The sequence below is a fragment of the Gymnoscopelus braueri genome, assembly GCF_963280865.1.
Source record: "Gymnoscopelus braueri genome assembly, chromosome: 17".
NCBI lineage: Eukaryota > Metazoa > Chordata > Actinopteri > Myctophiformes > Myctophidae > Gymnoscopelus > Gymnoscopelus braueri.
The window spans coordinates 41592528-41610121 of record NC_137617.1 but is presented as its reverse complement, the minus strand read 5'-3'; the positions used below and the strand labels follow the sequence as shown (position 1 = coordinate 41610121).

At 39.6% G+C, this 17594-nt stretch overlaps 1 protein-coding gene across 2 annotated transcripts; it reads left to right on the top strand.

The window, feature by feature from the left end:
* The first annotated feature begins 231 nt into the window (after positions 1-231).
* On the top strand, positions 232-16863 carry LOC308104838 (alpha-N-acetylgalactosaminide alpha-2,6-sialyltransferase 1-like). Of its 2 annotated transcripts, none has more exons than XM_080455396.1 (9): positions 232-539; positions 6368-6668; positions 7313-7475; positions 7688-7847; positions 11209-11347; positions 12686-12789; positions 13150-13233; positions 14226-14325; positions 14904-16863. In XM_080455396.1, exons 1-9 carry the CDS (start codon positions 433-435, stop codon positions 15081-15083), a joined length of 1338 nt encoding a protein of 445 aa, XP_080311522.1. In that variant the 5' UTR covers positions 232-432; the 3' UTR covers positions 15084-16863. The 2 variants fall into 2 exon arrangements, with proteins under 2 accessions (XP_080311522.1, XP_080311523.1); XM_080455397.1 differs by lacking the exon at positions 232-539 and adding an exon at positions 554-4905 and having other exon boundaries at positions 5184-6668.
* The last annotated feature ends 731 nt before the right edge of the window (positions 16864-17594 follow it).

The following is a 17594-nucleotide window of genomic DNA, read 5'->3' as shown; positions in this document are numbered from 1 at the left end:
GTTTAAAATATGGTTAAAGTGGTTAAAATGATTGTGATGCTATATCAACTAATCTTGCTGGGGACCCCCTGGTGGTCCCCGGACCCCACTTTGAGAACCAATGACCTAAATGATCAATCAGAACTCTCCGATCATAACACACCTGTCTCCTGATTGTACCTACAGTAGAATAAAACACTCCTACTCTCTGGAACAAACGGCCTGATTTAGCATACAGAGACATTAAAGGGTTGGATTCAGTTACACAAGGTGAACCCTGCCAGCCAGTGATATTACACTACGTTGTTGATCATGCAGCTCCTGTTCTCTGCCAAATAACAAGGTGTGGTGAACAAGCTGTTGAATGAACCTGGGACCTCCAGAGATTTAGTCTTCCTGCACAAGAGCAGAGGGCAAACGGCTCCCTGTGTGAGTGAAACCTGCACCTCAGGAATGACAGGACGCTACCAGAAAATTCTACCTTTTCTGTTCTTGTTCTTGGTCTCGTGGTGCGTTTTGGTTTTCGTGCTGCCATGGGAATATATGTCAAAGCTACTCAGGTACGTACAGCTGAAAGAGTGTTGTGTTGTATACACCAGTTGTTCTCAATAGGGTCTGGGGAACCCCCCTCCCCAGGGGCTCTTGAGGTTATGGGGACCCCTGCTAAACTATGGATAGTTAGGAAGTAGGAACCAAATGGACCCTTATGGGACCCAGAAGCAGAGTTAGAAACGGAACAGACCGACAGACAGAACAAATGGAACCAAATGGACCCAATACAGGTTCAATTGTTTGAGTTGTACATCTCAGAGTTAAAGGTGTACATGTAGATGTGTAGATGTAAAGGCAGCAAAAAGTTGTTTTCTATCTGTATGTAGCCAGACCTCAGCGAAACACTGCTGTCTGTCTGTCTATAATATCGGTAGCACTTTACAATAATGAATCGTTATAAAGCATTTATAAACATTTATAAGCAGTTTGTAGACTATTAACAAATCATTAACAACCTGTTTGTTGACCTTCGTAAATGATTACTAAAACCTTTATAACTATGGTTACAAATCATTTATAAGGTATTAGTAAGTAGTAAACTATTCATTAATAAGCCATTTATATACATCTGTAAATGATTATTAAATCATTTGTAACTGATGTTATATAATATATACAAGCTATTTGTAGATAAAGAACTAACCATAGACAAACTATTTATATACATTGGTTAATGATTATTAAACAATTTATAATAACATTGTAGAATATTTAAGAATCATTTAATCATTATTTAAAACACATTAAAACATTATTTAGACTCGAGTTTGTTCATCATTAAATAATGTCATTTAAATTGTAGGAAATCATTTGTAAATGATTTATAAAGTGGTATAAATTGAGTTTTTTCGTGGTTATAGGACATCTCTTTAAACATGTATTAAGACTTCATAAATCATGTGTTAAATCTTTGTTCTAGCCCAAGGCATGAACAACAAACCATTTCTAAGCAATTATTACATATTTTCTAAATGTACCAATTAAACATTTAAAAATTATCTGCAGATCATTATTTCCACATGATTAATTTTACTTGTCGGTAATTTGGGAAATGTGTTTGTTCATGTTTAACATATGCTTTTTATATTTTGGTTTTAAACCCAATGCTGATAGGGAACCTGAGAATGTCAATGAGGTTATCTGTAAGCTGTGTCTGGGTAAGGTGCAAGCATCTGGAGGCAACACCTCTAATCTACAGACTCACCTGCTATCGAAACACAAGAGTGAGGCTGCAAAATTGTGTCTTGCTGGAAAATCTAGGCCAAATGATTCACACACACACACACACACACACACACACACACACACACACACACACACACACACACACACACACACACACACACACACACACACACACACACACACACACACACACACACACACTGAAACTGGCAACAGTAAATAAGTCTGTTGGCGTTTTGCCTATCTAGTTTGGGTATCTAGTCAACCTATAATGCTCTCATTGTAGGTTGATAAAGTCATGCTGTTGCAATACTTTCCTCAAATTTCCGCATTGTCATTTATTGTGCATAAATTATAGATACTCTTTGTTGATCCCTGTGTGTCATCACAGCCCGCAGAGAAAAACACGACAGGAACAGCTAAATAACTGAATAACAATAGAAGTACAAAAATGCAGTGGTGTAAAGTGACTAAGAACATTTAGTTAAGTAGGCCTACTGTACTTAAGTACACTTTTTAGGTATTTCCAGTGTTCAGTTCTTTTACTTCTACTCCACTACATCTCAGAGGCAAATATTGTACTTTTACTCCACTACAATTATTTGAAAACTTTTGTTACTTGTTACTTAGATTTTGATTATGATTACAAAACATACATTAACAACTTCAGCTCTATATACATTTCAAAATACTTTTTCCACCACTGCAAAAATGGAATAAAGACAAAAATAAGAATAAAACAGGTAGTTAGTTGAAGCAGAACATATTTTAAAGCAAAAGAAAATAATAATAATATGGTCCAAACTCCCTTGTGGTATATGTCACTGTATAGTTGCATACAGTGACGAAATCGTGAACTTGAAGGAAGAGAATCAAACTGATGGTGGAGGTTGAATGAACTCAAGTCAAATAGCCAGTTTGTCAAGAGAGAGAACTCTGTGTAAATCATGCTGTACAGAATGTCCATGTTGCAAGTGTGAAGCGTGTGAGGTTGCGTGACAAGGAAACAAAATACAATTTCCAAAGGTTTCCCCTCTCCAGGGCCGGTTCTAGGGGGGGGCAGGGGTGGGCAGTGCCCACCCAAACGTGCATCCTGCCCACCCAATCAAAATTGGGGAAAAAAAAATAATATTTTTTTTATTTTATAGACCTGGCAGGGGTCATACCCCTGGCAGGTTCAACCAAGCCAGGCAGGTTTCAGGGTAGAGGTCAGACAAAAGGCAACACATTTTTATATAGGTCTAACTGTGCCAAAATGCATATTTTCCTACGCATTTGGGGGGTTTGGGGCCCCCGAAAGGCGCCGAGGAAGCCGCCCCCCCAGCATTTATTACTGCCCCCCCAGTTAATAATTTCTGTATCCGGCCCTGCCCCTCTCTCTCTTTGTATCTTGTTCCATCTGTGAACATCAAGTTGAATATCTAGTTTTGGATAGACAATGGTCTAATTGTACAGTACAGTACTCAAGTACTGTACTTAAGTACACTTTTCAGGTATTTTTACTTTACTGGAGTATTTCATTTTGACCAAGAAGTCTGTGCCCAATATATTACGGTCCCTTGCCTGCTTTTGGGTACCGACCCACTGGATGAGAAACAGTGCCGTAGAGCAAGTGTCTTCAATGTTTTTTTGTTTGTTTTTTGGTGACCTTTTTCATCCCGTCGGGGAACTTGTTTTCCGCTTCACCCAGCTGAGTGCTGCCCACAGAGGAGTGCGGAGGAGGAAGCAGTTGAAATCAAATCAAACTTTATGTATAGATTACATTTACATAAAACCAAAGATTGCCCAAAGTGCGGCACAGAAAGAAACAAAAACTTTTTTTTTTAAACGTAAGTCAGCCCCCTGGTTGCGCTATAAAAGGCAAATGTGAAAAATGTTATATATGTTAAATATGTTTTTCCTTGGCCTCTAGGGAGTGTGCGTGCAAAGTTTCTGGCAGATCGGTGCAGTTATAGTTAAAAACGCCTGTTATAGCGCCACCATGAGGCTGATTCAAGTGGCATTTCTTCCTCGGCCTAGTGGGAATGTGCATGTGAAATTCACGGAAATCGCAAGCTGCGTTCATGATTTGAGGCATTGTGTTCAAAACGGAGCAATCCTGCAAACTTTGGGAGCCAATCTTAGCCAATCAGGATGGAATCTGGAAAATTGGACACATCTGTGTTGATCACATTACTATAGAGATACTGTGTACCGATTTGCATGTTTTTTGGATAAAATCTGTAGGAGTAATATCCAAAAATGTGTTTTGCAAAAGTCGGCCTCATGGTGGCGCTATGACAGGCTGATCTGAAAAATGTGGGGCAGAGGTTCTGCTGTGGCATCCAGGGAGTGTGTGTGCACAGTTTCACAGCGACCGGGCCAACGGTGGCGGAGATTAGCTGGTCACAGACAGAAGGACGGACGGACACACGGACGGACGGACGGACGGACGGACGGACGGACGGACAGGGGGTAAAACATACTCTCTCGCCATGCCTTCGGCCTGGCGGAGACAAAAATCTATAAATCCTTAGTACATGTTATTATGTGCCCTATAGTAAAGTGAAGACAGTTCATCATTTACAACTGCCTGTTAATGTGTTTGTTCGTGTTTAACATATGCTTTGTATAACATTCCTAAAATATCTATAAATCCATAGTACATGTTATTATGTGCTCTATAGTAAAGTGAAGACAGTTCATCATTTACAACTGTCTGTTAATGTGTTTGTTCATGTCTAACATATGCTTTGTAAAACATTCCTAAAATATCTATAAATCCTTATTACATGTTATTATGTGCCCTATAGTAAAGTGAAGACAGTTCATCATTTACAACTGTCTATTAATGTGACTTTCTCCTTACCTGCTGCAAACTTCCTGGCTTTCATGAATGCAGACACCAAACAATTACTAGAATTATCTTTCATGTTTAATAAATGATTCGTAAGACACTCGTAAAGAGTATGTAGACCATTTGCAAACGTTATCATGGGCCTTGTTGTAAAGTGAAGACTATACATTATTATTTCATGTTTAACAATGATTAGTAAAACATGTGAGATCAAAAAGTGGCAGAAGTAACGCTATAGAGTATAAAAGTATAAAACAATTTATTAAGATATAAAATGTAGCAACTCTTGGCCACAGCACACACACTGACATTTAAACAAAGAAATTCATCACAACAGAATCACAGAGTAGCAGGTTGGAGCTAACCTGACACCGTCAAATGGAAGAAAGCTTGCGACACACATTTTGTTTCACAGCGTACTTGCATCTGAGACTCCGGGCGCAGAATCGATGACAGACAGTTTTTCTTTTTTTCAAGCTACTAGGCAGGTGATTGGATGATCCCGCCCCTAGCAGCCGCTGATTGGTTCGGACACGCAGTGTTCGGCCATCTCTACTCCCTTCGCAATCCCAGACCTCCCTGAAATCAAATGCAAATGAGATTTCCGGAGGGAGGGGGTTTACCAGGCTAGGTTGGAGCCTCTGCAGTCACCACCTCCCAGTGCAAGTTAGCTTTAGCTGCTAAGCTAAACTGCTAAGCATGGAGGACATTACTAGCCTACACATCAAAACAAACATTGTGGATACAAACGGCCACCATCAAAATACCCCCTGGTCATAATGCTACTTCATGTGTGTAAGATTAGCCATTTTTCTGTTACCTCGATCACCTGCAACAAGACAGAAACAAAACACATAAAACATGAATTAGACATATTTCTGTCCAGTCTGCAACTGCATCACTGTTCACCTCCTCCCTAGTAGGCTACTGCAGGTGTAATGCAGGTAATCAATGTGCTGCCAGATTTTGCAAAAGAAACAAGCGGCCAGGTCTATGAAAACAAGCCCAAAAGAAGCAACTAGGCTCAGGCCCATGATAATGTCTGCAAATGGTTTACATACTCTTTACGAATGTCTTACGCATCATTTGCTAAACATGAAAAAAAAAACTCCCTAAAAAACTCAATTTATACCACTATATGAATCATTTCCAAATGATTTCTTACAATTTAAATTACATTATTTAATGATGAGCAAAATATAAAAATAATGTTTTAATGTGTTTTAAATAATGTTTAAATTGTTCTTAAATGTTCTACAATGTTATTATAAATGATTTCATAATCATTAACCAATGTATATAAATAGTTTGTCTATGATTAGTTTTTTATCTACAAATATATATAGCTTGTATATATTATAACATCAGTTACAAATGATTTAATAATCATTTACAGATGTATATAAATGGCTTATTCATGAATAGTTCACTACTTACTAATACCTTATAAATGATTTGTAACTGTAGTTATAAAGGTTTTAGTAATCATTTACGAATGTCAACAAACAGGTTGTTAATGATTTGTTAATAGTCTACAAACTGCTTATAAACGTTTATAAATGCTTTATAACGGGTCATTATTGTAAAGTGCTACCGTTTGAGTTGTACATCTCAGAGTTAAAGGTGTACGCGGGATGTAAAGGCAGCAAAAAGTTGTTTTCTATCTGTATGTTTTTTAGAGAATATATATTATGTTAACTCAGCCAGACCTCAGCGTCTGTCTGTCTATAATATCCTATAATATTTTTACACAAATATTTTGTGGCTCAGGCCCACACTCAGGTATTGTTTGAACTCCCCATAACTCTCTGACAGTATGCAAATGGACGCGGCGGTGTTGAAAGCCACCACCGCAAAGCCCCCCGTCACCTCCGTCGGTGAGACTCCCATGCCCGACGCGAAGCCCCCCGTCACCTCCCCCAAGGAGACTCCCATGCCCACCGCGAAGCCCTCCGTCACCTCCGTCAGCGAGACCCCCATGCCCGCTGCGAAGCCCCCAGTCACCTCCCCCATCAGGGAGACCCCCATGCCCATACTCTTTCAAAAGGACTTCAATAAAGTGCCTCAGTGGGATTTCGAGGACATATACAAGCAGGACGGCCAACCCATGCCGACGGTAAGTAGCATACACACCACAGTGACATTTTGAATGTTTATTTATTATTTTTTTGACATTTCTTTGGCCTTTATTGATAGTATACAGTAGACTGACAGGAAATGGGGAGAGAGAGATGGGGAGTGACACGCAGCAAAGGTCGCCGGGATCGGGATTCGAACCCGCATTAGCAGCCGAAATTTGAAATGACGATTTAAGTCTTTTTTTTTTTAAGGTGTTTGGCATTTCTGAATGCCTATTGTCTGGGGGAGTGGTTCTCAAACCTTTTCAAGTCAGGGACCCCCAAATTGATATCTATGTATTTGGCCGTGGAAAGAATCAAAACGATTCCGAAATTATTAACACATTTTGCTGGGGACCCCCTGGAAAATTGTCCTCACAATGTATCATTCTCAAATGTTACTATACTTGTAGTTGTGGGGACATTTGGTCCTCACAAGTACAGTAGCTTGTACAAGTAGACAACACATGCATGCATGCACACGCACGCACGCCATTCATACCTCTGTATGGTCCCCTCATTGAATGTGAATGTAATGGCAAACAAATGTCATCTTGATCTCTTCTGCCTCATTTTATATGTGTTTTCATTTTTTTACTGTATGTGTTCATTTTATGAGTTTTCATTTTACATGTGTTTTCAGACTTGCCCCCAGTCTGTACGGCGGTCTACTGACCCAAGCTTTATGCAGTCTTTCATTCCCGACATACGTTTATATATGCACAAAAAACATCTCAACACGAGTGAGTGGAACAGGCTGTCCCACTTTAATAATCCATTTGGGTTTATGGGATACAAATATGCAGGTAGGTCTCTGTGTGTGTGTGTGTGTGTGTGTGTGTGTGTGTGTGTGTGTGTGTGTGTGTGTGTGTGTGTGTGTGTGTGTGTGTGTGTGTGTGTGTGTGTGTGTGTGTGTGTGTGTGTGTGTGTGTTTGTGATACATAAATGTAACTTATGCTGGCATGTGTGTCAGTGTGTGTATATACTGTACATTTTCAATGAAGTTTCTAATGTGCAGATGTAAAAGTGGCCGTGGATTTGATCCCAGAGCCAAAGCATCCGCTGCTCGTGGCCAGAGAGCCTGGAGGCTGTGTGCGCTGTGCTGTGGTGGGCAATGGAGGAATCCTCAACGGCTCTGGCATGGGGAAGGAGATAGACGCTCATGAATTTGTCTTCCGGTAAGAGGGAGGGAGCAAGGGAGACAGACACAGAGAGAGAGTGTTAATCAATCAGATTGTGACCGTTAACTATTGACCAAGCAGATAGCTAGAAAGTTCACACCATCAATCGGAGGAAGAGGAAGTGCTGTTGAAATAGTAGCACGATAACACCTTTTGTAAATTTAGTATTTTCCAAATATGTTCACAAATGTCCCCACAATTTACAGTGCTCTAGGCTACAACTGTTGGTATTTGAACTTGTTAAACCGTTTTAATGAATCAAGTGCACAGGGATTAAACAGTGGTTTGAGCATAATAGAACTTAAACTAGACAAACAACTGGAGTTCTGTGTGTGTGTGTGTGTGTGTGTGTGTGTGTGTGTGTGTGTGTGTGTGTGTGTGTGTGTGTGTGTGTGTGTGTGTGTGTGTGTGTGCGCGTGCGTGCGCGCACGTGTGTCACCCAGCAAATATTAGAAGTTCAATTGGTTGGGAGAGGCTTTGACAAACAGTCCTGTATTGACTAAGCAGGGCATAGGATGGCCATGTTGCATTACTTGAAAAACAGGAGGTAATAACATGAACCAAACAGGACCTGTCCGTCTGAATTATGTGTTTTCTGTCTGACGTGGCCCTTGTGGTGTAAGTGTGCGAGAGCTCCTGATAGTACTTTGTGTTCTTGTGGCTCTTTTCCACTACGAAGTGTCACCCAGAACCTCCTCCCCACATGCATTTTGTGTGTCGTCTCTCTGCTGTTATCCTACTAATCTCTCAAGAACAGATTCTGCACTGCGTTGGAATCTGTCGGGGAGGTTCGTCATAACGTGTGCGCATTGGCTACAAGTGGGCGTGCCTTCAGATCAGGAAGCAGGCCGCGCTTTACCCAATCAAATGTAGTGGGCGGGATTCACATGTCCGTCGATCTTTCCCCCTCGAAACAAACCCAAACTAATTTAACAATAGCGTCCGCGGAGCAGACAAAACCACGGAAAGATATTCACATTTTAACTTACTCTTTCATCATAGAAACAAGTGGGCTTATAACCAAAACGATCCATGTTCTCTGGGAGAAGTGGTGTTAGTGTTCCGTGTAGAAATATTGTTAGTGGGAATGAAAACATAGTGGCACCCACCGGAAGTGAAAGCTGAAGGCAGACCTAAACCCCGGTTTCCTTGCGCACTGGTGTTACGTTTTCTTCTGCCCAGAGCCAACAGACATAGAACAAACAGCAGAGGTCGCTGTTTTTCATTTTCAGTTGGATCTGGGTTCCCAGATTGTTATCCTACTGACTCACCTGCCAGTGAGGAGCCCCCACCGGGAGGACATAGAGCCTTCGTCCTTCTCCTCCCGCTGACAGGCTCCGTCCCCAGCCCGTAGGACTACGTGCGGTGACAAATATCACCCTCCCCGCCCGGCTTCCTTCCCCCGATCACAGGGCAATTTATAGACAGTGTTGCATTGCTCATTGCACACGGTAACACGCCGTCCCACCAGTCTTTTGAGCAGGAGCACGCTCACCCACAAGTAGCGATTAAAAACAACCTCAACAAAGTTTACAAAGGCTGCCGACTGCTGGGTGTCACACCAGGTGAATTAACCCATTTAGACCTGAGGCCAATTCTAAAAAACGCCTCCTAAATCCTGACCTAAGTTTTCTGAAAAACTTCAAATATTTATTCAAAAATTACAACAAATGTATGTTGCTATATACTGTACATAGCAACAGGAACCCCAAAAAGGGGTTCCCGTCCTGAAAGGTATAGTTAGATTATAGTTAGATTCACTAATGCAACACAGTATATAGACACTCGACAAAGCCAGATGCACCATTGGATTCGAACCCACATCCTCCGTGGTGGATCAGAACCTGGGAATGTGATGTTTATTTTTAACATTTCCAAGACCATTATAACCAGAACGAACCCTGAAGAGGGAGGTGTGTCAAAAAACTAAACAAAAAAAAACCTTCAAAACAAAGCTAAAATAGCCTATCTACAAGATCAGAACTCGTCGTCAGCTTTGTAGATCAGCTATTTTCGAAAAAAGCGCTTAGTTCTTAGCAAATTTTGATTAGTTTTAGTCATAGTGTTTTGAATAAAATTCCATTTCGTTTTAGTCTTATTTTTGTCATCTGAAATGTTTTAGTTTTTGTCTAGTTTTAGTCGACTAAATATCATAAGATTATAGTCGAGTAAATCTACAGTTGATTTGGTTAATTAAAATGTATTTTGGCGGGCCTTGATGGCGTTTAGTTGCATGCTGAAAATAGCCGATCTCTGAAAATAGCCGATCTACAAGCTCACAACGGGTCGTAGCGCGACACATTGTGAGCTTGTAGATCTGCTATTTTCAGAGCGCAACACCTGAGCGCAACCAAACATAAAATGAATAGTCTTTTAGTTCTACTGCATCTCTTCTCCACTAGTCCCTCAATAAAATTTTAGTCTAGTTTTTATCTGTTGACGAAATTGTCAATATATTTAGTCTTAGTTTTAGTCATCATAGCTTATAGTCAGGGGATATTAGCAGAACATTTTCCAATCTTGGAATAAATTCCTTACCAAAACAAATCTTCACCAATGTGTTTGTAAAGGTGTCTAGTAACACATCTCACAAAGACTGAAATGCAGTTTCCCTAGGGGAATGTTTGACAGCTGCTGAAAGTTGGGGTACCCACCATAACCTTATGCAGGGAAAACAATCTAAATTTAATTCTGTTTTATGTAGCATGTGAGGGGTCAAACTAGGGTGTTTTTATGATTCTGAATCCATTGCAAGCAATTGTTTTGCACCAACACCACTCCTTGGGCTAAAAACGGCCCAATCTCAATGGGCTTTTTACACAAAAAGTATACCTGGAAAAGGCTATGGCCGTTTTTAGCCCAAGGAGTGGTTTTGGTGCAAAACAAATGCTTGCAATGGATTCAGAATCATAAAAACACCCTAGTTTGACCCCTCACATGCTACTTAAAACAGAATTAAAATTTGATTTTTTCCCCCCGCATAAGGTTATGGTGGGTAGTACCCCAACTTTCAGCAGCAAATTCTCCTAGGGAAACTGCATTTCAGTCTTTGTGAGATGTGTTACTAGACACCTTTACAAACACATTGGTGAAGATTTTTTTTGGTAAGGAATTTATTCCAAGATTTTTTTAATATCCCCTGACTATTAGTTTTTATTTAGTTTTTGTTTCGTTTTCGTCAGAGAAAAAAGGTAGTCGACGAAGATTTTTCGTCATAGTTTCAGTCGACGAAATCAACACTGGTTCTGGGTTCCCAGAACTCAGGGTTAGTACCACCTCCTGAGGAGGGCCCAAATGAGGTTCTGAGAACCTTATCTAGAACCCAGCCTAAACACTGGGGCCTTGTTGTTTCTGGCAGGATGAACGGCGCGGTGACCAAAGGGCACGAGACGGACGTAGGAAACAGAACGTCGGTGTACGTTCACACGGCCCACTCCATCACCACGTCGCTGTGGTTATGGAAGTCGTACGGATTCGACAGTGTTCCCCATGATGAGGTATACACAAACTCAAACCAAGGTTATTGGTTAAATTTGCATTTATGTCGGTAGTTTTTATTTTGGTTTCTTTAAAAAATATATATTTTCAATTTCAGTTTGGTTTAGGATTTGTTAAAGCATCTAGGTTTGATAGTGTAAGGAGATTTATTTTTGAGATCTGTGTAATAATGGTAATGTTTTGGGTATTACTTCACACACTGTGTGCAGGGATAGGGGGAACGGATTATTTCAGTAAGTTTAGTAGAGTTTTTATTACCAAATGGACCATATAGGGTCCATTTGGTTCCATTTGTACACTCTCAGAGTTATGGGGGTCCTTGAAATTGAAAACCACTGTGCTACACTAAATGAAACGGAGCCTTAATTAGTAATTGGTAAGACCTGTTAAGGAAGTAAGGAAGAGGCCCAATTCCTTCCCAATATGGCTGCTGTGCATATAGGGCCTATTGAGGCATCCCAAGTTACAACAGATAAATATCGGCTACTGCCGTCAATGTCAACAATGAATGTCAACTTATTTGCTGATATGCCTAATGGCAGTCAACAAGGTAATTATCGGCCAATACCGTCTGTCTGTCTGTCTGTCTGTCTGTCTGTCTGTCTGTCTGTCTCTCTGTCTCTCACTCACTCACTCACTCACTCACTCACTTAAGGTTACATTCACAAAATGGCATATGTCCTCATGATACAATAAGCATGTCACTCAGTACTCTACCAGGCGAATGCCAATTATAGCAGAGACAGCACAATACTTTGCCAGTCTTTTTGCCTCCTTTTTGGGCATCCCAGGTTGTTGGAATCCTCTAACAACCCGTCTGTGGGTATATCCCAGGCTGCCAAATAGTACAAAATAAAAACAAATAGTCTGCACCTATTATAGCCCAGCTCTGAGATGTTATGTACTGTAGAAGTGGTTGGTATTTAATGACCTTGGTCATAAAAGCTTCCTCTCTAGGCTAAGGTCAAAGGTGCAGGCTATCTCTAATACAGACACTTCTCTGGACTCTTCATCAACCACAACAACATCTGGTGTATTACAGAAGCTGTCAAAGATGTCTGGGTTATCACAGAGATGAAACATGGATGGAATGACATGGGAATGTTTGTACATTCTCACTGAGGATGCATGATATTTTGATATGACACTCACACGTGTGTCTCTCTCACACACACACACACACACACACACACACACACACACACACACACACACACACACACACACACACACACACACACACACACACACACACACACACACACACACACACACACACACACACACACACACACACACAATGCTGAGTATGTCTGTCCTCTGTGTTTGTTTTGCAGGGAATAAAGTATGTTTCGATACCTGAAGGGATGAGGGACTTCCAGTGGCTCACAGGTCTTCTGAACAGAACCAGGGTATCTGCTGGCCCTTATAAAGGCAGGCGGTAGGCATATCTCCTTTTTCAATATTATTAACAGAAGAAGGAACACTCTGCAGCATATGTTGCCTTTGTATAGGACCAATACTTTTGTACTTTTACTCAAGTACATTTAGAATTCCTGACTTTTACTTGTAACAGAGTATTTCTAGATTGTAGTATTGATACTTTTAAGTAAAAAATGTGAGTACTTTTTCCACCACCGTGTATTTCACTATACTGTATAGTATACTGTATATTTATTGGCCGGTCATGTTAGAGGCGATGTACATGATGTTTTGGCTCTGTTTGGTGCAGTCTATTTAATTAGCAGGCTGTTGACATGTCAGTGAGTTAATGTCACTGTGTTGTGTGTTGACCTGGCAGGCCGTGGACAGACTACGCTGGCCAGTTTGATGAAGAGCGCTTTTATGTTCTTCACCCGGACTTTCTCAGATATGTGAGGAACAGGTAAGGCCTGCTTTGCCCCAATCCCTTAACCACTTCAACCATATATATATATATATATATATATATATATATATATATATATATATATATATATATATATATATATATATATATATATATATATATATATATACACACATATATATATATACACACACACATATATGTTATATATATATATATTTATATATATATATATATATATATATATATATATATATATATATATATATATATATATATATATATATATATATATATATATATATATATATATATATATATATATATACACACATATATATATATATACACTTTATATCTGTCTTTTTGTCTCCATGATAATAAAAACAGATTTGAATGATAATATAACATTAACATGAAAACATTTACACTATGTAGAAAAAAATCATATTTCCCTCTGGCATTTTGTTTTAAAATAGAAAATTACTGTCCTTTTTCTTCACCTGTGTATTAAAACCTTTTTTATATTTTTAAATTAGTTTTCATTCCATATTACTGTTCACTTGCAGTACTACTGTGTGCATATCTGTGTGTGCACCTGCTGCTGCTGTTTTAACCCAGCCTCATGGCAGCATGTTATGCACACAGCACACACATCATGTGTTTATAAATAGCATGTACAGTACACACCTGCATATGATGCTTATGTTTCTAAACAAACATATACTGTACTATGTACACACTTACTGTACATACAGTATGATGCTAATGTTTCTAAACAAACATGTATATGATGCCAATGTACAGTATGTCTCTAAAAGAACATGGACATACCTGCATAATACTGAAATTCTAAACATGTATCTGCAATCACATACATTATCTGTATGTATAATTCTTTATTTGTTATATTTAACCTGAATAAACCTGCATATCTTTCCCTTCTGCTATCACTCTACCTCTGTCTTCTCACAAAATACAAAAACACTTGTCTTAACACCGATTGTGATATGTGTGTTCCTCCAAAGGTTCTTGAAGTCTTCATCTCTCAACGGGAGATACTGGGCGTTGGTCAGACCCTCCAATGGGGCGTTCACTTTATTTCTGGCTTTGCACACCTGTGACGTGGTAGGATAATACATACCTTCTACTGCACGTACATCATTTTTGCATATCGTTGTTGTCGGGCAGAAACCTCATATGTATTTCAGCTTTTTATGTTGTTTTTTTTTTTTGTAAATGAATAACCTAATTCGTCATAATAGCCTACAGTGTCACACAAACACAGCGAAGGTGTGTCTGTGGGGTTTTATGAATAAAGATCCTATGTAGCGCAAATGAGGCACCCTCAGGGGCCACTTTAGGGGCCCCTGAGATTGATTGATTTTTATTTGGTGACATAAAAAAGAGCACAAAAGCACTTTCCGACATACAGTCTATGTATCACCGAGGATGAAAACACAATAAAGCCAGAGGGCTTATTTCCATTGTGGGCCTCTTGAACAAAACACACTAAACATCATAACAAACGACAACACAGCAACAATACATTAGACAAAATATACATCAGAAACCAGACTCTAATAAATGTGCAATCAATGCAATTTTACATATTTTAAACCTATAGATGTGCAGTCAATGCATTCAACCAACTCTCTTTCTCTATGTTCTCTCTCCCTCTCTCCCTCTCCCTCTCGTTCCGCCAGGTGGACGCATATGGCTTCATGACGGAGGACTACAGTAAATACTCCACCTACTACATGGAACATAAGAAGACCAACGTGGTCTTCTACGCGAACCATGACTACATCATGGAGATGAAGACGTGGAAGAAGTTCCATGACACCAACGTCATGAAGCTCTACCAGAGGACAGACTCGGACTGATTGAACTCGCATATTGTTGCTGTCAGGCAGAACCCACTTATCTCCATATTCTAACTTGTGTTTTTTCTTTGTAAATTTACAGCCCGACTTGATCATACTACTGCGTCACACAAAAGCATCAAAAGTCGCCGTGTTTTGATGTCACAATAGAGTGCAGAGACAACAGTGTAGTGCGTTCAAAGAAACTAGGATACCAGGTAAACCATGGCATGAACCATTACAGGTGGTTTCTAACCACTTAAAGCAGTGGTTCTCAAACTTTTTCATGCCAAGGACCCCCAAAATGATATGTATTTGGCCGCGGACCCCATCTCAAATATTTTGTTCCAGGGGACCCCCCAGAAGCAAAGATTTGAGTAAAAAAATGTTTGCATAAAAGATATATATATTCAAAGATTTGCACACATTTTCAAGATTTTTCAAAAATAGCAGATCTACAAGCTCATAGCTCAGCACCGAGTGCGCTATGAGCTTGTAGATCTGCTATTTTTGAATAGCCAAAGTATAAAGGGTTAAAATTATTGTGATGCTATTTTAACACATTTAGCTGGGGACCCCCTGGTACCCCCCCAAGGACCCCTGGGGGTCCCCGGACCCCACTTTGAGAACCAATGACTTAAAGGACTGCTTCACCCCATTTCATATAATTGGTCCTCACTAATGCTCAATATAAGATGGCACCATTTCTGTAGGCTACTCACTCTTGTGTCTCAGAGGAGGACTATGGATAGTTCAGAAACCTGCCAACCAGTGACATCATTGGTAGCTGGTTTGGTCATTTCAAAAAAGATTTCAAAAAAATATAGGAAGAGAAAGGCTTGAAATCCCCACTCTCTGGTAGGCATGTTTCTGAATGAGACACAGAGTGAGTGGACAGAAATGGTGCCATCTTATGAGCATTAGTGAGGACCAATTATACAAAGATGCTAAAAGTGCTCCTTTAAGTAATGCGTGCGACACTGCCGTATAGCGAAGACGTCGTCAAGGTTCAAGGTTTCTTTATGTTACTTCAATCTTGTGTACAGTTACATAGGATTACAAATATGTTGTGGTAGCCCAGAAATTCAGCCCAAAATATGCAAACTCTCATTGCCACTGTGTGTCGCAAAAGGTCCACGCATGGCATTTCACGACTATAGGCACACACTGACATTGAATTACATGCATGGCAGTTGTATACCTTTTCATGGAATTGTTTTTGTTTTTGTTAAGCTGGCCTGCTGGCACAATAGGACAAATGTTGAGTCAATGTTATAGTTCTGGCATTATGTTCAGCAGTCAGCCCAAGTATCCACAAGGAGTCACTGTTGTGCATGTTAATTTAAGTAGGCTATGTTGCACAGTTCTGTATTACAGATCATTCAGAATGCTGCAGCTAGATGGCACAAGAACAGCTGATCCAAGGTAGAGGAAATACTCTTTTACTTAAGTAAAAGTAGCAATACCACATTATGGAAATACTCTGTTACAAGCAGAAGGCCTGTGTTCAAACTTGAGTGAAAGTTTAAATCATTTTATTTTTTAATGTATTTGCATCAAAGTATACAGTCCCAAAGTAAAATTACTCAAATTTTCATAAATTTGTCAAACCTTTTCGAAAATATCTGATGTACAAGCTCACGACACATTGTGATGTGCCCCATTGTGAGCTTGTAGATCAGCTATATTCAAATAAACAAAGCGGTTAAATTGTATGTTTTGTAATAATGTAATCTATGCAATGTAACTAGTAACTAAAGCTGTCAAATTATTACAGAATTGACTTCATATACAAGTGCTACTTTTCGTGTTGATGAGGCTCTTAATAATTTTGCTCCTGAATACATCTCTGACCTGCTCACTGCCTAAATCAGTGGTTCTCAAACTTGAAATGTATTTGGCTGTGGACCCCCCATCACAATATTTTGTGCCAGGGACTTCCAGAAACAAAGATTTTAGCTAAAAATGTTCCCTTAAAAAAAAAGGATATATAGCCTACTCCTGTATATATTCAAAGATTTAATTGCACACATTTTCCCCAGATCTACAAGCTCATAGCACGGCACAAAGTGACGCCCTATGAGCATTTATATCTGCTATTTTTGATTAGCCAAAGTAGCCAAAATATAGTTTAAGTGGATAAAATTGTACCTACAGTAGAATAAAACACTCCTACTCTCTGGAACAAACTACCTGATTACCTGAGATCCGTTATAACACTATCATCATCTCTTTAAACTAGTCTCTGTGTGTGTGTGTGGCACACAACATGTATTTGAGTAAATGTACTCAAAGTTAATTTCCACCGCTGCTGAGATCACTTCATACTGAATTACATAATTGACATCATAGTGCTGGGGAAACAAAATCCATTTGTGTCTTTCCTACTGAAGATACATAACCTTTACCTCATGGATGTAATCAGATAGATAACACATTTAGAAACACGAGAAATTACTCCCTGAATTGTATTTGTTTCCCACAAAATAGAGGATCTACAACAGATACCAGATGTTTACTGAATGGCACCCT